General features: G+C 40.4%; 1 protein-coding gene across 1 annotated transcript in view; it reads right to left on the reverse strand.

Annotated features, from left to right (window-relative positions):
• Positions 1 to 25,181, reverse strand: part of LOC122797954 — a 507,423-nt gene that overhangs the window by 194,169 nt on the left and 288,073 nt on the right. The window contains exon 8 of the mRNA XM_044066475.1: positions 6,376 to 6,432. Within this exon, the coding sequence (XP_043922410.1) occupies positions 6,376 to 6,432 (57 nt within the window). The remainder of the gene's footprint in view (positions 1 to 6,375; positions 6,433 to 25,181) is intronic.

The following is a 25,181-nucleotide window of genomic DNA, read 5'->3' on the forward strand; positions in this document are numbered from 1 at the left end:
AGGTCTAGTACTCAGAACTATATAGACCTCTCAACTTTCCCTATTTGGGAGGAATGTTCCTATTTTCAGGCCTGATTCACCCCTACACAGGATTCCTCTATTTTTAGGTTTGACTTACTCCTTCATACTAGATTCTAAATCCCTATCATCACATATGATTTTTGAATAGGTCTAGTACTCAGAACTATATAGACCTCTCAACTTTCCCTATTTGGGAGGAATGTTCCTATTTTCAGGCCTGATTCACCCCTACACAGGATGCCCCTATTTTTAGGTTTGACTTACTCCTTCATACTAGATTCTAAATCCCTATCATCACATATGATTTTTGAATAGGTCTAGTATACAGAACACCACGCTACATGACCAACATGTTTGTGACAACAATAATTTAAAGAAAGAGGACACATATTTTACATATCCCTTTTTCAGAAGCAAAAATAAATGACCTTGCGTGGTAAAATTTAGAATTACAGTCTATTAACGTCTACAGATTTGCACTGTTTATTTCATAATGTGCTTATATTGTTCATCAAATGTGTGTTCTGAGTAGAATCCCACATTCCTTCTGGAAGCCGGGAGAGTTATGTGCTACTTGGTATTCAAATTTTTATGCTCATTAGATACCCTTATTTTTAGCTGGATGTAGCTGACATTTTGAGATAGTAAGCTTTTGCTTACATAGGGTTCATTAATCATCATTTGCTTTTTAAAGCGTCCGATGATCTAATATAGACCTGAAATAAAAGGGTTGACTTACATATTTAGCTTTACTTAACAACCATGTTATCAGAAATGACATTCATGTCTGCAACCCTAATATATTCCCATACACAGTACTGTCTTCTAGAACATCAGATAGTTTGACTGTTGGAGAAAAGGCTGCAGAATGGTACATCTTTGTTAGAGCAGAAATTATAAAATTATAAAATGGCATTAAACTGCATCAGAGTCACATTAGAGGAATAAATGCTTCATAGTGGCTTGAAGGTCTTTCAGTGTACTCACTGGGATGGACTGAATGAAACCCAGGATGATACTGATGGTAAACACTATGCAACTTTTTCCACAGTGTAGGAGATGGAAATAAAATGCCAGAAGTCATGCAAGTGCTAGAAACAGAATATGAAACAATGTTACACACATATCTATGTGAATATATGAGCTACCTATAACCAGAACTAAGCAGTGCTTAGAACACTAATTTTTCTCAAGACAGAGTACTATGAAACTAAATAATGCAAAGCGTGGCAAAAGTAAGAAATAATCCCTGAAAGATGAAAGGAGAGCCAGTTCAGAACTGTACAACTAAGACTATAAAGGGAACATGAAGATTCCAAGGTCCACTTTGCCAGATGATGTGTTGGCATCATGGATAGCCAAAAATGAAACACTGTTCTCTTATCACCAGAAGGTTACTAAAATGCAATAAAATACTGTCTCTTTAATGCAATGTCTTCTGAGAGCAGAATGGTATAACTCAAGGGGAGTATGTGCTTTTATAAAGGATATATGTTGCAAAATGAAGAGCATTCTCATTAACCTTTACACTAAATGGAAGGCTAGAGAAGAAGCAAAAATGCCACATTACGAGGTCACAAATATTACTTCTTAAGAAGAGGGATAGGTAAAGCTTTTGTTTTAATTACATTTGCAAGCTCTTAGCAAGGTCATCACAACCTAGAAAACAACTGTACCAGAGGATAACATAAGCCTGTTTGGGCTGGGATCTACTTGACCAGTGTTAGGCTGAGAGGTTAAGGCCACAGAGTACTCAGTACAATGAATTGTGCACCGTGACCGTTTTGGTAGTACTCAGACACGGTCAGAACTGAACCGAACAGACTCTGCTTGTAGAATTTCCACCCTTATATGGTCAATCCTTTCTGAGCAAAAGCATGTGGTGGCCTTATATTCAAGGCAAGAATGCCTTTCTGCTTCAACAGACAGGCTACACTGTAATGCTCCACACATCTCTGTGGGGTCCCCATGTATACTGTAATCCTCAAGCACACCTACAAATTATGGCAAGTGGGGAAAAAAACTAAAAAGTACTAGCCCTTGTCTGTTCTCTATGACAAAAATGCCACTGAATAGCACTAAGGAAATATCAAGAGAACAAATGTTGCTTAGTGGCTTAAGGTTGGTTTTACATACTCACATGAAAGGACTAAATCAGACTCAGGATATAAGTGAGGAACAACTGGAAGTTTTCTCATAATTCTGCATATTCTGAAAATACAGACTATGAAGCCATATTACAGAATAATTACACTCATCCTTCTGATACTTCTCTGGTTATATCCTTCACTACCGGCATCATATATCTGTTTCATGCTAACGCTGAAGGATATAAACACATTCATCCTTCTGATACTACTCTGGTTATATCCTTCAGTACTAGCATCATATATCTGTTTGATGCTAACACTGAAGGATATAAACACACTCATCCTTCTGATACTTCTCTGGTTATATCCTTAATATGTGTATTTTAAGAATAATGTGTACTGTAAGAATAATTATATTCATCTAATCATTAACCTCCTGCTTTTTAACACAGGTCTAATAGATAATTTATCAATATACCAATACACATATTATTCTTACAATACACCAATACACATATTATTCTTACAGTACACCAATACACATACTATTCTTACAATACACATATTACTTTTATGATCAATTTTATGTAATGTTATGATAGCTCATAATGAGCTTTTATGAGGGCACTTTTGATATAATGTATGAAATAGTACCTTTATAACTGATTTATAAATAATGTATTTTCATCATTCATTTTTATATTTTTTTCTTATAATGTTGTCATTTGATTACTTACAGATGAATTATTGAATTAGGTAATGTTTTTATGTATGAATATATAGTTGTTATAAAGGTTTTTATTGGACAGGATGTGATGTCAGTATGATTGACTTAGCAGGTGCATATATTTCAGTGCTTTTTAAGCAAAATGTGTTTGGTCTGAAGAAGCCCTCTTGGGTGAAAACGCTAGCCACTTTGTTCTAAGAATAAATCGATTTTATTACCTACATTCCGTTTTGCTGTTATGTTGGATTTGCTCCATTGAAGCTTGTTAGTTTACCTATGAGAATGGCCTTATATAGCTGTGGTTTACTCCTGTGCTTTCCGTCATTTTACTACAATTTTTGCTTCAACTTCAGGAGCATTCCCTGGTAACATTCATAGGTTCATAGATAGGTACTAGGCTATTGGCCCTAGGACCTATATAAGCCTAGTCAAATGGTACCCTGGCTTTTGCCACCAAAGAAAGTGATTTTCCTGTGCCCCTGTCAAGCAGAGTCACAGAAGTGATCCCTGGGGTGAATTTCCTATCTCCCATCCAATCGTCAAAATTTTTCGTGAAGAGTACTAATGAGGAGCTTTGTTTACTATAGATAGCTAGTTTGTTCCAGAGTATGGGAAGTCTCTGGGACAGGAATCTATCCTTCCAGCATGTTCTGTTTATCGTGGTGACAAGGTTTAGGTCCCTAGAGTGTGTAGCTCAGAGGGATTGGGATTTCTTTAAGTGGAGCGTGTCCAACAGCTCTGGGTTTGACATAGCTTTGCATGTTAGGCAGAGATCACCTCTGAGTAGGTGATATGCAACAGAGTAAAGCTGGAGTTTTTTGAGATGGTCTGCACAGAGCATCTGTTTGAGGCCGGTAATCCTCTTTGTGAGGTATTTCTGCAGCCTTTCCAGTTGTTGTAGATGTCTTGTGAGGTTCATACAGGGGAACAATGACCTCTTTTTTCCTGGATGAGAAACCTTCTGTGATGAAATGTGCCATATAAAAGGATTTCCTTAATATTGTGGCGATATGATTATCAAAGGAGAGACTACTGTTCACCTGTGTCCCAAGGTCTCTTATCACACTTTCGGTGTTAAGTAGTTCATTCTTGTTTTACTTTTTATTTTTTTATTTGTTTATTTATTTTTTTATTATGGATTTACTGTCTTATTGGCATAGAACTCTGATCCTTATCAATCATCATTGGACTCACCACAGTAAAAAATAAAAATGCAATATCCAGCAAACAAACAGATATTGGCTTTGTAACTAAAACAATAAAGCAATAAAATGGTATAAAATATACAGCAGCAATACACCTGGAAAGACAGAGAGAACAAAATCCCCATAAAAGTCATAGATTACCGAAATGTGCATGATGGTGTACTCAACCTACAACATATATTTTTGAAGGAAGAACCTATCAGGAGTATATACTTATGAAAGCAAGTGCACATAGCATTTTCAAATAGATGTTTTTTAGCCTGTTCCAGGAAAATTAGGCATAATTCATTCCTTATCCATGAATATAAAGAAATGTGCTTGAGTCTGGTATTATTGTAGAGAGGTTATGCAGAATAATTATCAGTTTGTTGAAAGGAGTTATCAGAGATTGTACATTGGTCACTGTTAACCTCAGAATGAAATGTGTCTTCTTAACTGAGAGGCTGTCAGTAAAAATGGAAAAGGTTTCCATTTTGAAATACTGAAAAGAAAGGATCCTATTAGCAGATCTGCTATTTGAAGGACAGAGAGGCAGGGAGACATTTCACCGTAGGTAAGAATACATAATGGTATACAAAATGGGTAGGGGAAAGTTAGACTAATGAATCCACAGATGACGTTACATGTTATCAACAAGGATGGATGGCTCTTTTTGAGGTGGCTGCAATGGTATGAAGTGTGAATTTGAGTTGGGCCAACAGAACTCCTTTTCTTGTAGCTGTTCTTCCACCATGTAAGAGTAAATGGGAAATATTTTTTTTTTTAAAAGCCAGCATGGATGTTTAACTTTCCATCCAACCATGCATTCTCCAGGAAGCTTTCAACTTGGTTAATCACACGCTTTTTCTGGAATCCATAACAGAACTCCTGGAACAACCACATGTTGATCAAGATTTAATGCATGATTGGCTAAGGAGAGGTATATGTAAACTGAAGGAAGAAAAGTTATATTAAGGAGAGGTAAATGTAAACTGAAGGATGAAAAGTAATAATGACAACTTCAGACAATGAATTTGTTTATGATAGTTCACAAAGTCTATAAAAGAATTGAACAAACCAACACAAATAGATTTAGCAGTAAAAAACTAGAAACAGTTCCAAACATAGTCGATGGCTTGTGATTTACTTAGGCCTAAATGTCCATGTCGAAGAGGACACAGAAATGTGAGAAGGGCAAAACACAAAAACTTGCAAAAATTAAAATTTGTAAGTAGCCAAGAAGCAATGAAAATGTAAACACTAATGATTACTAAAATGATAAAGCATTGATCACATGGTATCAACCAATGTCACCTGGTGAGACAGTAAAAGTAAAATGCCAAGTATTGCAGTAAAAGGAAACAGGAGCAAAATGGCATAAAACTTCCCTAAACAGTACAAAGTATTCTTAAAAAGTAACACTAATTTTGGTAACTGAAAAAAATAACTAGGAAATGGAAAAGAATCAAGAACAAACAACAGAAGATGTTAAGCAACTAATGGAGGAGATGAAAGAAAAAGAGAGCAACACTGAAATATGTCCCATGTACTTTTCATAAAAAGAAATTGGAGGGATGGGATATAAAAGTACTTGGGAAACTAGTATGGAATGAATATCAGGGAATAGTAAGGAAGGGCAGTATAGAAACAGGAGTGGTATAGTAAGGAATAGGGGGAGGGACACACCAAGGAAAGATGGGAATTGCATAGACATAAATGGATAATGTATAGAGTAAAAAGTAGACTACATTGTGATGTCTAGTTTTAGATTTTACCAGATGTTAATAACTACAGTGTCAGGACAATATGTGCAAACTTAAAACAAGATGGTGATTTGCTAAGATCTGATTGGTCCAAAAGCATCACTTATTTGTTGCATTTTTATTGCTCACTTTATAATGTAGATATTCCCAAATGAGTTGAATAAAGAGTAAAAAAGATAAATGTTCATGTTAATTGCTCGACAGCAACAAGTAATGCTACATTATGAACACTTCCTACTTTTGTAACTTTTGATATGCACAACTATATGAAGGAATATTTGTGGTAGTAAATATACTTCTGCTGGCTAAGCCTGTTTGGGACTAAGAATGTCAAAGTGTGTGTAAGTTAACCTAAACTGAGCAATTTGTGAATTCTGACAACCAGGATTTTCATAAGGGTTTCTGCTAAAGCAGAAGTGATGTGGGCATTAAAGATAACAAGGTAAGAGGCCAAACAGTGAGTTTCTTTAAACACATCAGTAAACTACTGAATCAATAAGCTTGTAACAGAGCAATGAGATTTATTTGGGAAATACTCTGTAAAAGCATCACACAAAATCAAAATAAAATACGCATTATATCCTAGTTACCTGTGTAGCTTCTTCTTCGGTTTGAGGATTAGTATCATTTAATGATGAAGTTTTGTTCTAAAGAAATGAAACATACAAGACATTTATTAAAGCTGAACAAATGAATATCCTGCAGTATATAATACATTCTGTCTCTATGACACACACCACAAGGACAATAACCAAGTCCAAGTAGCAGACCTTGTTCAGTTTAATGATAATATATTGTGGTATCTTTTATATATGAATATATGTGTGTAAATGAGAGGGAGGACAGATGAATGAGGAGGATGCAGGGAGAAGAGCTGGTGGATGAGTTTAAATACTTGGGATCATCAGTTCAGAGCAATGGTCAGTGTGGAATAGAGATGAAGAAGAGAGTGCAGGCAGGGTGGAGGGGGTGGAAAAGTGTGTCAGGAGTAATTTCTGACAAACAAGAATCAGTAATAGTAAAAGGGAATGTCTACAAGATGGTAATGAGACCAGCTATGTTATATGGGTTGGAAAAGGTTGCACTGACGAAATGATAGGACTCAGAGCTGGAGGTGGCAGAGTTACAGATGTTAACATTTGCAATGTGTGTAATGAAGATGGATAGAATTAGGAATCAGTATATTAGCAGGTCAGCTTAGCTTGGACGGTTTGGAGACAAAGCCACAGAGGTGAGACTGCATTGCTTTGGACATGTGCTGCGGAGTGATGCTGGGTATATTGAGAGAAGGATTTTAAGGATGGAGATAAGAGGAAAAGAGGAAGGCCTAAGATGAGGTTTATGAATGTGGTAAGAGAGGACATGCAGGTGGATGGTGTGACAGAACAAAATGCAGAGGACATAAAGAAATGGAAAGAGATGATCTGCTGTGTTGACCGCTAATGGGTGCGGCTGATAGACGAAGAAGAAGAAAGGTATTTTGGTATCTTCTGTTAGTAGTAATAGCTCACATGAGTGTTACAAGATAATGGGCTGGATTTAGAAAATCCACAGAGCAGCCCAAAGATATCTAGCATCAAACTGCTCAGGTTATGCTTTTTTGTTTAATTGTTCGTTTGTTGCTTTTTGTTTACTACTGACTTACTCTCTTATTGGCATAGAACACTGAACCTTATCGATCATTGTTGGACTCACCACAGTAAAAAAAAGAAAATGTTATGTCCAGCAAACTCAAACACGCATTGGCTTTGTAACTAAACAATAAAGCAGTAAAATGGTATAAAATATACAGCAGTATTAGATGTGGAGAGACAGAGAGAACAAAACCCCCTGAAAGTTATAGATTACCGAAATGTGCATGATGGTGTAATCAAACTACAAAATATATTTTTGAAGGAAGACCATATTAGTTGGATATACTTATGAAAGAAAGTGCACATAGCATCTTCAAACAGACTTTTAAGGCTGTTCCAGACAATTAGGCTTAATTCATTCCTTATCAGTGGACATAAATAAATGTTCTAGAGTCTGGTATTATTACAGAAAAGTTATGCTCACTAATTGTCAGTTTGTTGAAAGGAGTTATCAGAGATTGTATATTGCTCGCTGCTAACCTGAGACTGAAATGTCTCTTTCTAACAGAGATTCTGTCAGTAAAAAGGGAAATGGTTTCCATTTTGAAATACTGAAAAGTAAGGATCCTATAAGCAGATCTGCTCTTTGATGGACAGGGAGGCAGGTAGATATTTTACCGTAGGTATGAATACACAATGATATTCACAATGGGTAGGGGAAGGTTAGACTAATGAATCCACAGATGCCGTTTCATGTTATCAACAAGGATGAATGGTTCTTTTTGAGGTGGCTACTATGGGACGAAGTGTGAATTTGAGTCTGGCCAACAGAACTCCTTTTCCTGTAGCTGTTCTTCCACCTGGTAAGAGTAAACGGGATTTTTTTTCTTACAAGCCAGCATGAATGTTTAACTTTGCATCCAACCATGCATTCTCTAGGAGGCTTTCAACTTGGTTAATCACACGCTTTTTCTGGAATCCATAAGAAAACTCCTAGAACAACCACATGTTGATCAAGATTTAATGCATGACTGGTTAAGAAGAGGTAAATGTAAACTGGAGAATGAAACATTATATTATGGAGAGGTAAATGTAAACTGAAAGAGAAAAACTAATAATGACAACTACAGACAGTCTGTTTGTTTATGGTGGTTCACAAGGTATATAAACAATTTGAATAGACCAACCCATATAGATTTAGCAGTAAAAAACTAGAAACAGTTGCAAGCATAGTGGATGGCTGATGATTAACTTAGGCCTAAGGTTCAATGTACAAAAAAAATAATGTGAGAAGGGCAAAACAGAAAAACCTGCAAAAATTAAAATGTGCAAGTAGCCAAGAAGCAATGAAAATCTGAACATTAAGAATTACTAAAATGATAAAGCATTGATCACATGGTATCAGCCAATGCCACCTCCTGAGACAGTAAAAGTAAAATGCCAGGTATTGCAGTAAAAGGAAATAGGACAAAAATTGCATGAAACTTTCCTAAACATTATAAAGTATTCTTAAACAGTAACACTAATTTTGGTATCTAAAAAAGAATAACTAGGAAATGGAAATGAATCAAGAACAAACAATAGATGTTAAGCAACTAATGGAGGAGATGAAAGAAATTACTAAATTCTAAACTGCTTTTTCACACTGAGACTTGTATTTTTTCTTTGTGGGTGTTCTTTCTATGCTTTTAAAGTGAGGTTTCTGTGTTCTGCTCAGGTGGCATAATCTTGATAGAGGCCTGTTGTCTAGGCTGGTGGTTTTGTTTGAGTTTCCTGTGTTTCTGGCAGCCATTTTCTGCTGATTGTCTTCATTATTATTGAGAGTAACAAGGCCTCCTGACCTTGTGTAGTACGAGTGGTGGATGGGGGTAATAGCAGGGGCTGAGTAGTAATCTTATCTTCCAACTCCTCCATTCTTACTGCTATATAAATCCTGTGTCTTTTAAAGGTTCTGCTTGTATTGTCAGGCTCTGGATTGCATTGCATAAGTGGAAATTCCTTAAGATTCCAAGAGCAGGCTAAGTTATTTCTTACACTTATTTCACTGAACTGCACTTCTGAAACACTTATAATTGTGCTATGCATTTGATCTACTATATTTTTGCACTGTTATAAAGCTTTTTTTATTGTTTCACTGCATTTATGTACTGTTTTATACTGTTTTAACATTACTTAACTGAAAAACTGCTTTTTCATACTGAGAGTTGTATTTTCTGTTTGTGAGTGCTCTATCCGAGCTTTTCTGTGCATTTTTGTCTGTTACAGTTAAAAGCATTCTCGAGTCTGCTCCTTGATCTGTTTAAAACTTTCATTTAGTGGCTACAGCTATGAACTGTAATAGTGTGCATTACTATAATTGCTTTTTTTATTTTAATTATTAAATTGTAAACTGCTTTTTCATACTGAGACTTGCATTTTTTTCTTTGTGGGTGTTCTTTCTATGCTTTTAAAGTGAGGTTTCTGTGTTCTGTTCAGGTGGCATAATCTTGATAGAGGCCTGTTGTCTAGGCTGGTGGTTTTGTTTGAGTTTCCTATGTTTCTGGCAGCCATTTTCTGCTGATTGTCTTCATTATTATTGAGAGTAACAAGGCCCCCTGACCTTGTGTAGTACGAGTGATTGGGTAATAGCAGGGGCTGAGTAGTAATCTGATCTTCCAACTCTTCCATTCTTACTGCTATATAAACCCTGTGTCTTATAAAGGTTCTGCTTGTATTGTCAGGCTCTGGATTGCATTGCATAAGTGGAAATTCCTTAAGATTCCAAGAGCAAGCTAAGTTATTTCTTACACTTATTTCACTGAACTGCACTTCTGAAATGCTTATAATTGTGCTATACAGTTGATCTACTATAGTTTTGCACTGTTATAAAGCCTTTTTTATTGTTTCACTGCATTTATGTACTGTTTTATACTGTTTTAAGAATACTTAACTGAAAAACTGCTTTTTCATACTGAGAGTTGTATTTTCTGTTTGTGAGTGCTCTATCCGAACTTTTCTGTGCATTTTTGTCTGTTACAGTTAAAAGCATTCTCGAGTCTGCTCCTTGATCTGTTTAAAACTTTCATTTAGTGGCTACAGCTAGGAACTGTAATTTTTCCCACTCACCCTCCCCAGTGTTGTGTGTTCTTATACTTGGTGGCTTTGCAGTTGCCCACCCATACTGTATATTTGATCTGTGATACTCCTCCCAGTCTAGTGTCATTAGTTCACTCAATCTAATACAGAACATCAGATTCTTAACGTTGAATTAACTTCTGTTCCAGCTTTCTCAATTTCCACTTTACTAGGAAAAAAAAATTCTAAGCTTGCTTTCCCCCTTTCCTGTGGCAGGTCAGATATGGATTTGCTGTGTCCAGGACTGTTTGTGAGCTCCTAAGCCCCCTGCACTTAACTGGGGTTAAACTATTCCTGGCGCCATAAAGTCTGTTCTTCAAAATTTCCCTTGCAACTAGCCAGCTTTTTAGTTTTAGTACTCATCTGTTTCTTTGATCTCAGCACTTGTTCAGAACTCATTGTAAGCACTAAATAAGTTACAAATTACTACAGCACTCAACTTTCCTCACTTGTCTAGAGGAAAACAGTTTTTAGCACTTAATAAATAAGCACCTATTCAGGCATATCTATAGGTCAGCTCCCGGTGTTTTCTCCTGTCTATCTGATGAATCTGGGCATCTTGGGACAATGCAGCAATTGCCTCATGTACACAGACAACCCTCTCCTCCTACCACCCAACACTATGACCTGTGAGAGATCCACTTATATAGCCAAACTGGAAGCAAAGCTCTCTTCACCAAAGACTGGCCTAGACAGTCAAGAAGAGAAGGTAAACACTTGCACTGCATCAAACTCATCACATAGTCCCTCCACCTACACCACCAAAACACACACACAGAACCACAAAACACACACCTACATTTGCGGAGGCTCTCAGTACAAATCTGCCCAAACAACAGAGACCTCCAAAGCAGAAATGCAAGCAACCTCCACCCCCCCAACACAACCCAAATGACACATAGCCCACATACTCAGTGTGCCACTCAACTACAGCCCACAAGGCATGGCGTACCCAACACTCTAGTCATAGGTGACTCTATAGTCAGGCACACTGATGTTCCACTCACCAGGCTAAACAAGGAAAAAGTTACTGTTAGCTGCCTGTCAGGTGCCAGGATCCACCACATAACGCACAAATTCAGGTCACTCCACAACAAGTACAAATATGACTCTGTCATTGTCCATGTTGGTGTGAATGACCTGAGACGTACCTCCCTGGACTACATGAAAAGAGATATGGAGGAGCCCTCTGATCTTGTAGCCCAGGCTGGTATGACCCTAGCCCTGAGTAGCATCCTGCCATCACCCAGAATGACATCACAGTACAAGGACAAAATGATTGACTTTAACAATTGGCTAAGCTTCTGGTGCCATTCTAAGGGAATCCAGTATCTGTCTGCCTGGGATGACACGATCGATAGACCATGCTGCTTTGCCAGAGATGGCCTGCACCTGTCGCCCTTGGGATTCTGGATACTGGCAAAGGCTCTTGCCACCCCTATAGTGCCTTTTTAGGCAAGGTTCAAATGACAAATTCACCACCATAACAGGTACAAGCAAGCAAAATCTGAGGGTAATGCTACTCAATGCTAGAAATCTAAACCTCAAAATGCACTCACTCGAGGCACTCCTTAAACTGGAGAACATTGACATCTGTGCAGTGACAGAGACCTGGTTCAAAGCTCCAGAAAGCACCCCTGCAGTACCAGGCTATAATTCATACCACACCTTTCGGCCACCAAACCTAGACCGAAACATTAAAGGTGGAGGCGTGTCCATATTCATTAAGGATATCCACACCTCCAAGCTAGTTGCTCAGCATAATGCATCCGAGATTATCCAAGTTCAACTAACTCTGGGCAAAACCGCAATCCAGATTGTAGCTTGCTACAAACCCCCCACCATGCCCCAGGATTCCCACACCTCTTTTCTTGATACACTGAAAAATATTAAGGTACAACCCAATACTCTAATAATGGGTGATTTCAACTACCCTACCATTAACTGGGAAAACTACTCATGTACCAACTCTTTTGCTCAATGTTTTCTGGAAATAATCAATTCCAATGCTTTGGCTCAACTTATCCACACCCCCCACCAGGGGCAGCAATATCCTAGACCTGGTCATCACCAACATGGGTGACTGGTGTTCCACACCAGAGGTCAGCTCCTCGTTGGTCAGATCCGACCACAAGCTAATCACCCTAGACATCCACATCCCACCCCCCATTAGGAAAACAACTGTAAAATATTTCTCCAAAGCCAACTTCACGCTTCTTAAGACAGAAGTGGCAAACTTCACAACACCCATGCAGATGGACAATAGAGGTACGACTGCTGAATCCTACACAAATGCACTTTATAAGCACTGACACGAGTGCATGGATCATGCTATCCCTAACAGAACCAAGATGCTATCCTCCAAAAAAGGAAGCCAATCTGGTGGTCTTCTGCCATAAACAAACTCTACAACAGAAGAAAGAAACTGTTGCAAAAAAGAGTAAAATCCCACGATTGGAGGAATTCCCTGGTCAGCGTCAGTAAGAAGTTAAGATCCCTCATAAAATCTTCCAAAGCTAGTTATGAAAACAAAATTGCCACTGATTCTAAAGACAACCACAAAGCATTCTATAGCTACATCAAAAATCTCAATTGGCAACACTCAGATCTGCTCTGAGTTACAGCACAATGACACTAAATATACAGAACCAACTGATATTGCCAACATCCTGGCAGATAGGATCAGTGCTAACTTTACCCCCTTTCACCCCCTAAAGGGCCCATCTTTATACCGGAAGAATGCAAAGTTCCTGTAATCACGGCTGCACAGGTAAAAACTTCACTCTCCAAAGCCAAGAACACAGCATCCATGGGACCTGACAACATCCCAGGCTGCCTTCTACATGAACTACAGAATGAACTGGCACCCCACCTAAGTACCATTATCAATTATAGCCTCACCTCAGGCTTTGTGCCTATTGAATGGCACACCGTGACAGTTATCCCACTCCACAAAGGGGGGGGGGGGCACAACAGACCCCAGGAACTACCGCCCCATTAGCCTGATGAGCCTCATCTGCAAGGCCATGGAACGTATCATCAGGGAACTCATAAACAAAGACATTGGAGATCTCCAAACTCTGGACCCCACACAGTTTGGGTTTATAAAAGGCAGATCATGTCTCCTAAACCTGATAGACATCTTTGAAGTAGTCACCAAAGCCATAGATGAGGGTAAGGTGGTTCACACAGCCTATCTAGATCTTGCCAAGGCGTTCAACACCATCCCCCACTCTGGAATTATAGATAAACTCACTAAACGAGATATAAATCCCTATGTCACAAGATGGGTTGTCAACTGGCTTACTGACAGAACCCACACCATGAAAGTAGCAGACTCCAAATCAGACTTCAGACCAGTGACAAGTGGAGTACCACAGGGTTCAGTCCTGGGTCCTCTCCTGTTTGGTATCTACTTCTCTGAAGTACAGGCTAACACAGAAGGTCTTTGGCTAACTAAATTCGCAGATGACTGCAAACCAAGAACCATAATTGAAACTCCTAAAGATGTGGAGATCCTACAAAAGGGCCTCACTGGGACAGATGCCTGGTATCAAAGACATGGTTTCAAGCTCAATGCCAAAAAGTGCATTGTCATCCCCATTGGTAAAAACTCTGTACCCATGAACTACCACATAGGCGGTAGTCTACTTCACACCGAAAGTGTGATAAGAGACCTTGGGACACAGGTGGACAGTAGTCTCTCCTTTGATAATCACATCGCCACAGTGGTCAGGAAATCCTTCTATGTGGCACACCTCATCACAAAAGGTTTCTCATCCAGAAAAAAAGAGGTCGTTGTTCCCCTCTACTCATCACTCATTAGACCCATTAGAGAGTACAACGCCCCTTTTGGTATGTACCTCACAAGACATCTACAACAACTGGAAAGGCCGCAAAAATACCTCTGGCCTCAAACAGATGCCTTACGCAGACCGTCTCAAAAAGCTCCAGCTTTACTCCGTCACATATAGCCTACTCAGAGGCAATCTCTGCCTAACATACAAAGCTATGTCAAACCCAGAGCTGTTGGACATGCTCCACTTAAAGAAATCCCAATCCCTCCGAGCTACACGCTCTAGGGACCTAAACCTTGTCACCACAATAAACAGAACATGCTGGAGGGATAGATTCATGTCTCAGAGGCTTCCCATACTCTGGAACAGACTACCTATCTTTGTCAAACAGAGTTCCTCATTAACACTATTCAAGAAAAATCTTGATGATTGGATGGGTAATAGGAAATTCACTCCAGGGATCACTTCTGTGGTTCTGCTTGACAGGAGCACAGGAAAATAATTTTCTTGGGTGGCGAAAGCCAGGGTACCTTTTTGGCTAGGCTTGTATAGGCCCTAGGGCCAATAGCCTAATACCTACCTATGAACCTATGAGAGGGCACCACTGAAATATGTCCCATGTACTTTTCATAAAAAGAAATTGGAGGGATGGGATACAAAAGTACTTGGGAAACTAGTATGGAGTGAATAGCAGGGAATAGTAAGGAAGGGCAGTATAGAAACAGGAGTGGTATAGTAAGGAAAAGGGGGAGGGACACACCAAGGAAAGATGGGAATTGCATAGACATAAATGGATAATGTATAGAGAAAAAAGTAGACTACATTGTGATGTCTAGTTTTAGATTTTACCAGATGTTAATAACTAGAGTGGCAGGACAATATGTGCAAACTTAAAAGAATACGGTGACTTGCTAAGATCTGATTGGTCCAAAAGCATCATTTATTTATTGCATTTTTTATTGTTCACTTTATAATGTAGATATTCCTAAATGAGTTGCAGTTGTTATTTGTATACAAGTTAAAGTCACTAACCTCAAGTAATAATGTGTTTGTATAAAATAAAGCTGCTTGAACACAGACCACAAAGACTGTTTTTGTATTGTATCCACAATGGGAGAGTGACAGGCGCACTCACCCATTCACCCAAACACAGATGCATGCATGCATGCGCACATGCACGCGCACACACACACACAGACACACACACACACACACACACACACACACACACACACACACACACACACACACACACACACACACACACACTCACCTGAAACCATTCATCCCTCTGCATGCACTCATGCATGCAGCACACACACACACACACACACACACACACACACACACACACACACACACACACACACACACACACACACATAAACACAAGTACACACACTACTATCTGTTCATTAAACTCCTTGTTACTTGCTTTTAACACAACCTCATCTATTCAAAGTAATGAGCAAATGGGAACTTTTGGAAGTTTTAATTAACTTGGTCAGCTGAGCTAATATAGCCTGGCAAGCCTATGAATCACTTGGCTATGTAAATGCCTTCCTGGAGGCACTTCTGAGAGACAGTGCATGGCTAATTAACATAAGATACTCCCCTGTAATCCTTCATTAGCTCACAGCTCACCCAGGAGATGCATCACAATGGTGATCCAACAAACTGTGTAGGGTCACTGTGGTTGGTCTGTCTATGAGTAAAAAGGGACCGCCACCAACAGTAGTAGCCCATATTAAGGCTTACTGCTGGTGGCAGTACTTTTTGAATATGTTCTTTTGTCTTTGGAAACAGGATAAGTTTGGGACTTACATAAACAAAATGAATATTTACATGCATTTTTAGAAAAGACCATCTGATCATGTCAATCTTCATTCATTCTTGACTGTTGGGTTTCAGTTCTGTTCCCGGAACCAACTCAGCCATTGTATCAAGTTCACACCAGCCAGAAACTCTCAAGCTAAGGCTACCCATAGTGCCTCTCTTCCCTTCCCTTCAAATCTCGTTTGCCGTGTAGAGTTTTAGGATGCATCAGCCATGCTCTCAAGCTAAGTGCTATTTTTTTTCATAAAATATCTTTATCAAGGCTTATTTCTTTAGCTTTAAACTTGCCATTAACTTAGTTTTCCTGCTAACTTTGATATTTTCTGAATGTGAGTGTTGTATTTCTTCCCCTTTTACCTTTTTGGTATTTCTCGCATTACTATTACTGATATAAGCCCTGCCCTTCCCACTTACCTCTGGTACTTCTTTAATACCATCACTGGTATTACCTTTCCCCCTTCTTTACCCCTTCCAGGAATGTTCTTCATTACTGTTGTTGGTACAACACTTAAAAAAAAAGAAAAATATCTTTCTTTCTTGTTTTTTCTTACTGCCTGTTATGTGTGAGGAAAAGTTTTTTGCTGTATGTACTTTTACCTTTAATTGAACTTGGCAAAGAAACAAAAGGGTAAAACTGGATTTAAGCAGTGTGAGGAATGTAGCAGAAAGATGTCCAACTTGAATGGGCATCTTTCTTGCATGTATTGTTTGGGGGTGCCAGATTTGTAAGTCCAACCACTGTGTGAACTCTGCAAGGGTTTTAGTGCCTGGAACCTTGGAGAGAGGCACAGCAAATTGATCCTCAATGGGCTGTTAAAATGTCCTTTTAGTGAGGCTTTGTCTGAGGCGGAGACATAAAAGTCTCCCAAGAAAGAAGCAAAAAAGAGAAGCCACTCTGTTCTAGCATCTCCTAAATCTCTTGACTCAGTATCCTTTAAAGACCAGGTTTCTTCCACGGAACCAAAGCGTAAACATTCAAAATCGACACAGGCAACTATTTCGGTGCCAAGGCCTATAACTTCCCCCATGGTGCCGATAGCTAACAGACCCTACAAAAGTTATCTCAATACCGACCCCTTCATTGGTACCTATGACCCTCTCAGCATCAACAACAGTTTCTTCAGTCATACCGGTCACCTCACCCCCAGCACAAACAACTGGTCACCCGACTGTGGTGCCAAAGGTTGATCCCTTACCCAGGACAAGGTACTCCCCATCTATTGACCCCTTTTTTCGTCGACAGTTGAGTCCCTTTATTGAATATCCAGAATCTCCCTCCAGGATGTCTATTCATTCCACCAGGAGCCTTTTGGAGCTTGATGGAGTTAGGTTAGTGGATCAGCTCTTGGCAGTCAGAGGTCTTCCAGTTCCTTCTAGGACCTTCATCCCATCTGGAGCCGAGGTCTACTTCTCCAAGGACTCCAACTTATCTTCCTCCTTCAACCTCTATGCAGGTCTTGGAGCCCTCAACTTCAATGCCGCTCCCGGTGCCAACTACTTCTGTATCAATGGTGGACCTCACCTTGATACTGGAACCCACTCTGAGGTCCTTGACTCAGTCGGAGCTGACCCACCCATGGGACTGTGACTTGGCTGCTAGTTTTGGGATACCTAGTTCAGTGCTGATTTTTTCCATGGCACCATCTATGGTTCTGGGCACCTTGAAAGTTCCAAGTCCTCTCGGGGCTCCTTCTCTGGAGGTGGGCTCGTAGGAGATGGGTGGGACCCCATTTCTCAGGTTATCTTTCTCAGTTCTGGGCTCCCATCCCTCTTCAGGTGGGCTTGCCTTTCAGATTATGGAAAGAGCTCTCACCTCAACAGGATCCCAGTTGGCAACATCCCCACTGGACTGTCACATCTATGTATCCTCTGGCTTACAGCTGTCACAACCTGCTACATCAGGGCAGTGGGCACAAGAGCAGCAAAACACGCTGCTACAGGGTACCCTCTTTTCGGAGTCCTCCTGAGACCTTCCCCCTGAGGAGCCACCCCATAAGAGATCATGCAAGAGGAAGCACCTGGCTTCTCCAGAAGAATATGTCACTGAGGATACAGATTACGATGAAGGGGAAGGGTCCCCATGAACCCCCTGAAGATGTCTTCTTCAGAGACATCCTGGAAATCTTGAAACAGAGGGGTGATTGGAAGCCCATCAACCCTTCCTTTGAGGAAGCTGTCTTCTTGCATGCTTTTTGTGCCTGACCTTCTACTTCTTGGGTGACCCCACCTGCCGATGAATTGGTCAAATTCATCATACAGCGTGCTTTGCTTAGAAGGCCCCTGACACTATAGTGTCAAGTCCCCCAAGACCGGACAAAATTCTCTGTGCACCAGAAGATCAACCCCATTGGTCTAAAGGTTTAGCGGTAGATGCTATGGTGGTGGTGTCTGCCACAAAGAAGGAGCTTACAGAGGAGAGTCCAGCTCTCCATCCTCTAAATTGAGAGTCTTGAATGATGGACAGATTCAGGAAGTGGGTATATGCTTCAACGACCTTTGTCATGCGGTCATTAAATTTCTTAGCACATTTCACCTGTCTTCTAGGGGACCCATCACTGAGCTTTCAGGGACCTTGGCAGGGGCAGTGTCTGATGAGGTATGCAATATGGTTGCCTCCCAGCTTGCGATCCTAGAATTGATATCGAACTCCTCCATGTGGCTTATTGCACACACAGCTGAAGGGACAGCCAGGGCTGCGGGTACAGGCGTTGCAATTAGGCATCAAACCTGGATGTGCTTATGTGACTTTGCGGACCCTTTAATGTCTTCCTTTGTCAACACTCCAGTTGATGCTACCTCGTTGTTTGGCCCAAAAGTCAGACACACATTAGCCAGGTGTGAGAAGGACCAAAAGACCCTTTCTGATGTGGGTGTGCATTTTTCTACCCCTCAACGACCTTATTCCAGGAATCAGAGTAGTGGAAAGATGTGGTTCAGAAAGTCCCAAGGGCCTTTTTGGGACACACATGGTGAGTTTTCCCCTTGGGGCAGAGGGGGGAACTCATCAGGAAGATAACCCTCCCATGGCAGAGGGGATCCGTGTAATCAGGGTTCCAGAGATTCTTTCTCAGGACAGCCCTACCAGCGCTCCTGAACACTGGCCTGATTGCCTACCTATGGAGGCAGTCAGTGGAAGAATTCTCTCTGCACTACTTAGGCAGGCACTCAACATCAGATTCCTGGGTGCAAACTACAATTACCAGAGGTTACCATATCCCCTTCGATCTTTATCCAAGACCACAAAGGTGAATCCTCGATGTTCCACCCAGTCAGAGGGATACAGCAGCACATGAAATTCTAATCCAAACAGTCCCACCAGACCAAACAGGATCCAGATTTTACTCAAGATTCTTTTTAGTGCTAAAAAAAAGACAGGGAACTGGAGGCCAATTCTAGACCTCAGTGTCTTGAACAAGTTTGCTCAACAGACAAAATTCCGCATGGTCACGGTACAGTCTATCCTTCTCTTTCTGGATATAGATTATTGGATGTGCTGCATAGATCTTCAGGATGCATATTACCACATAAAAATGAACAATCACTCCAGAAGATACCTCTGCTTTGACTGGGAGCCAGTCATTACCAGTTTTGAGCACTGCCCTTTGGTTTCACCACAGCCCCCCAGGGTGTTCACCAAATGCATGGCAGTGGTAGCAGCTCACTTAAGGCTACAAGGATTCCACATATTTTCATATTTAGGTGACTGGCTCCTCACCACCCCCACCAGGCATCTACTACTTCATGCCTTGGACTCCGTTCTAGAACTGGCAGAGTTCTTAGGCATTTCAATAAACAGGGAAAAGTCAAAACTATCACCCACACAAGACATAGAATTCATCGGAGCAACATTCATCACAAAATCCTGTGTGGCTGCTCTGCCTCTTCACAGGCTGCAAAGATTGAGGTCACAGCTTCAAGTGATACTCTCTCAAGACAAAATCTCAGCTCATTTAGTCTTACAACTCCTGGGGTCCATGACACTGACAATCACCATAGTTCTTCTGGTGAGATACCACATGAGGCTGCTTCAATGGCTCCTGGCATCACAGTAGTCTCTGTTAACACATCTAATGTCCTATCCAATCCACATAATCAACCGATGCAAGCAGGATCTAAATTGATGGATGAAACCAGAAGATGAATTATGGAGCCATCCCTTTTCACCCTCTCAGCCCAAGGCCATAGTGACCACTAATACAACCCTGATGGGGTGGGTAGAGGCATTTTCAGCGAGAGACAGTCCAAGGCACTTGGTCTCCCTTAGAGGCCAATTTGCATATCAATGTTCTAGAACTGAGAGTGGTGCTCTTAGCATTGCAAACATTTCAATCTGCCCTTCCTTTGGGGACAATTGCTATACAGTCAGACAACATGTCCGTAGTCTGGTACATCAACAAGCAGGGAGGAACTAGATTCTTCCCTTTATGTTGGGAAGTGCTAACAATGTGGCAGTGGGTGATTACCTCCAACTGCTTTCTGATAGCAATACACATTCTAGGGAATTCTATTGTTATTGCAGACAAACTGAGCAGATGCATCCTCCTGCCTCATGAGTGGTCTCTCAATCCCAATGTAGTGATGAAGATCTTTCATCGATGGGGACAGCCTTGCTGTGACCTGTTTGCATCTCCCATAAACCACAAATGCAGCAACTACTTTGCCCTGTCTCCCCCTATGGGGAGTCCCTGAGAGATGCTCTTCTACACGACTGGCCCCCCAGGACTGCTTTACGCTTTTCCTCCTTTCCCCCTGATTTCCCAGTTTTTGAAGAAAGTCCTATGGGTTGAGAAGGAAAGTGATCCTCATTGCACCTTATTGGCCCTGCCAAGTCTGGTTCCCCTTTCTCTGGCCTTACCTAGTTCACTGTCCGTGGACTCTGGACCCAACTCCAGACCTGTTTTCTTATCCGCAGGGGCTGGTCCATCCAAACCTACAAAGTCTCAAGCTGAAGGCAGAATAATCTATCTTTGCCAGTACAAAAGATACTTCTGGCTTCTCACAAACCATCCACCAGCAAAACTTTATCTTAGTAAATGGAACAGATTTGTGCTTTGGTCTCATGGAGAAGGAACAGACCCCTTCCCAGCCTTGATTAATAGGGTATTAGAATATTTATCAACTATATTCCAATCAGGAGTCTCAGTTTCTACCATTAGAGTTCATTTAGCTGCTATTTCTAATTTCCACAATGGCTTCACTGCCTTTTCCTTAATGTCTCATCGCCTTTGGAAAACCTTCCTAAAGGACATTATGCATTTTAAAACACCTTTTAAGAACCCATCGAACTTTGGAATTTAACGTTAGTCTTGCAAAGTTTAATCCATCACCCCTTTGAGCCAGCAGTCACCTGTGATATCAAATTTTTATCTTGGAAGACCCTGTTCCTGGTGGCTATCATGTCAGCCAGGAGAATATAAGAATTACAGGCTTTGTGTCTAAAGTATCACATAGAACTAACCCCACTTTTCTACCCAAAGTTGTATCAGACTCAAATATTAACCAATCCATAGACCTACCTGTTTTCTTCCCAGACTTTTTAAACAAAAGAGAATATTGTTTACATTTTTTGGATGTACACAGACAATTACATTTTTACTTGGACAGAATGAAATAGTTTAGGAAATCAGACCAATTGTTCCTGTCCTTTTCAGGAACTCAACAGGGCAAACCAGTTTCCAAAGTTACCTTATAGAAATGGTTGAGAGATTGCAACACCTTTGTTTATGACCAAAATAAGCTAAACCTATCAACCAAGGTCAATGGTCATTCTACCAGATCAGTTTCCACTCCAGTAGTCTTTCATTCTAGAGCCTGTATGGATGACATTTGTGCAATGGCCACTTTGGCTACCCCCTCATATCTTTATTATGCATTACAAATTGTATATGGTCTCCTGGGGAAGAGCATGCTTTGGCTCTATGGTGCTCAGGCATATCCTTCTGTAGGGTCTCTCAGGACATAAAGCAGCTAGAAACTCTGTCCCAACAGTCAAGAAAGAATAAAGATTGACAACATCAGATAAATAAGTTTATGTTCTTACCATAACGTTCCATCTGTGTTGTTGAGCTTCATTAATTCTTGACATCGCACCCTCCAACCCCCTCCAAAGGGTCTTGGAGGTTCAGAACTAGTCCTGATTTTGTAGTAGGGCAACTGCTCAGACAAAGCTTCCACATTTTATTTCTACGGGAAAAACTCAATCTGAAGGGAAGGGAAGAGAGGCACTATGGATAGCCTTAGTTCAAGAGTTTTTGGCTGGTGCGAGCTTGGTACAATGGCTAAGTCGGTTCTGAGAAAGGAACTGAAACCCAACATTCAAGAATGAATGAAGATCGACAACACAGATGGAACGTTGTGGTAAGAACATAACTTCTTTTTTTCCAACATAAAAAAAATATTTGCTAAATTTTAGTAAAAATACAAAATTGTGACGTCATCCCTTTAGGGCCATTATGGTGGTATGTTTCAGACAGGAGATCTACAATGCATTTAGCTGCGTTGTTTTAGTTATACTAAAACTCTTAAACTAAACCCTAAAAAATACATACAACAAAATACAAAGGGGATTAAGTGTGATTAAACATGACTCTTTCATTTTCATATTTTCATGCACATTATATTATATAGATAGATATATTAGATATAAATTACTTCTCCACCATATGCAGTGCATTTTTAATACTTGTAGAAACAAATCAGTCATTTAGATAAATTTGCAGTTTCAAAATTGGAGGTTTATTTACAAAGAAAAAAAGGGGGGGGGGGTTAATAGATGAACAGTGCAGTCCTTATTATCTTCTTAAGAGTTTCAAAATCTGAGATTCAGAAAGGCTTAGCACAATGCAGAAGTCCTGTCTTGGAATGTCTCTGCATTGCTCTAAGCTTTTCTGCTTCAGAGATCCCACTGCCACTGAGGTTTTCGCCTTGCAGGGGCTTCAGCACTAAGCACTCTCACAGGCAAAGCTGCAAGATAATGCTTTAGCCAAGGGAGTAGCTAATATTAATTAGCCATGTGCTCTCTCTCTCTCTCCTGGAAATATTTGTAGCTACTAAATTAATTGGTTCTATGTGTCTATCTGTGTGCCTGTCTATCTTGGTAATGCCAGAACAGAAAGTTAATATAAGAAGCAGAGGCAGTGTGCTTGGATGTACTGAAAGTCTCAGCATTAAGGATAGGAGTGTGTGTGTGTGTGTGTGTGTGTGTGTGTGTGTGTGTGTGTGTGTGTGTGTGTGTGGTGTTGGAGCATGCATGCAGGTGTATAGATGACTGTTTCTATGAATGCGAATGAATGTGGTGATGCTCACATACATACACATGCACACACACACACACACACACACACACACACACACACACACACACACACACACACACACACAAAACACTAAATCTATCCCTTTTCCTCACCCTTAGTCTAACCCTAACCCATATACACACACACACACACACACACACACACACACACACACACACACACACACACACACACACACACACACACACACAGAAACACTCCTATCCTTAATACAAAGTAAAAAACTGCCACAACTGCTTGCCAAAGAAAACCGAAGCTTTAATTAAACTGAAAATTTTTAAGCGCTTTTCGTTTGCCAAATATGCAAACTTCTTCAGAAACCAATCCTTAATGTTCAGACTGTCAGTACATCCAAATGCTTTGGGACACACACTTTCAACAAAAAATACACACTAATTCAGTCAGTCAACATTATGTGATGCAAAGTGAACTGTAGCACTGAATGTGTATGTGTGTATGTGTGTGTGTGTGTGTGTGTGTGTGTGTGTGTGTGTGTGTGTGTGTGTGTGTGTGTGTGTGTGCGCGTGTGTGCATGCGTAAGTGTAGGGGACCGCCTTTGCTAATATGATACATACACTGCTAGGGAGAACACTAGCATGGTCAGGTCTGACAAGGCAGTGTTCAATTCAGAGACAGGGTAATGAGCAACTAATAGGGTGTTTATCATTGTGGCTATACCATGTAAGTCAAATGCAATTTCTCTCCACCTTGCTAACTGACCAACCTGGGTTATTAGTTAGACTGCAGAGAAATTCCCTAAATCCCAGCAACAATCCATTAGAAAAATGCAGCATCAAAATATGCATATTCTGTATTTTCACAAAGCCCGTACAAAATAATTAGCACTTATTTATTTATTCATTCTATTTGTTTATTGGGATTGCCGAATTTTTACTCTTTGATTTGGATGTTGGTTGGGATATTTTGCAGACAACTTAATGGTTATGGACATCAGGTGGGTGTAAAGACCCTGTGTTTCTAAAGTATAACCAAAGGGTCCACTTATGCAGTGCTGAAAAGGTCATAAGAAGGTAGAAATATGCATATCCACAGCTAGTGGGGGTTTGGTTTTATTGGTCTGAATGTATCCACAAAGACTTGCTGTTGTTGTTGTTGCTGTTGTGTCTTTCGGCTTTTCCCAGTTAGGGGTCGCCACAGAGGAACTCCGGTCCACTAATGATTGGCAGTAGATTTTTACACGCCAAGTTCCCGGCCCTGACGCACAACCTTCAATGAAGGCACGTCCATTCACGCATGTCTCTACACAGAAGACGCTCTAGCTGAGAATCGAACGGGAGAACATCTTGCTGTGAGGCGACAATGCTACTGCAGCACCATCACCACGTATCCACAAAGACTTAAAAAGTAAAAATTCATGGACATTCAGAAGTCATATAGCTGAAACACTTGTTGTCCTTAGAGGGTCATTTGCATGTATATGATAGGCCTCTATTACAGGATGTTTTAAGGTATCATACAGTGAAAACTCTAGATTGGCTACATATTTCTTATAGCTTTTACTACTTGGCTTGAATGTGTGACCTTTTTACTCTTTGGTTTGGATGTTAGTTGTGATATCTTGCAGACAACTTAATGGTTATGGACATCAGCTGGGTATAAAGACCCTGTGTTTTTAAAGTATAGCCAAACAATCCTCTTACGTTGTGCTGACGAGGTCATAAGAAAGCCAAAATATGCATATCCACAGCTAATGGGGTTTGGCTTTACTGGCCTGAATTTATCAACAAGGACTTACAAA

This window comes from Protopterus annectens, chromosome 3.part1, assembly GCF_019279795.1.
Source record: "Protopterus annectens isolate FY-2018-M chromosome 3.part1, PAN1.0, whole genome shotgun sequence".
NCBI lineage: Eukaryota > Metazoa > Chordata > Ceratodontiformes > Protopteridae > Protopterus > Protopterus annectens.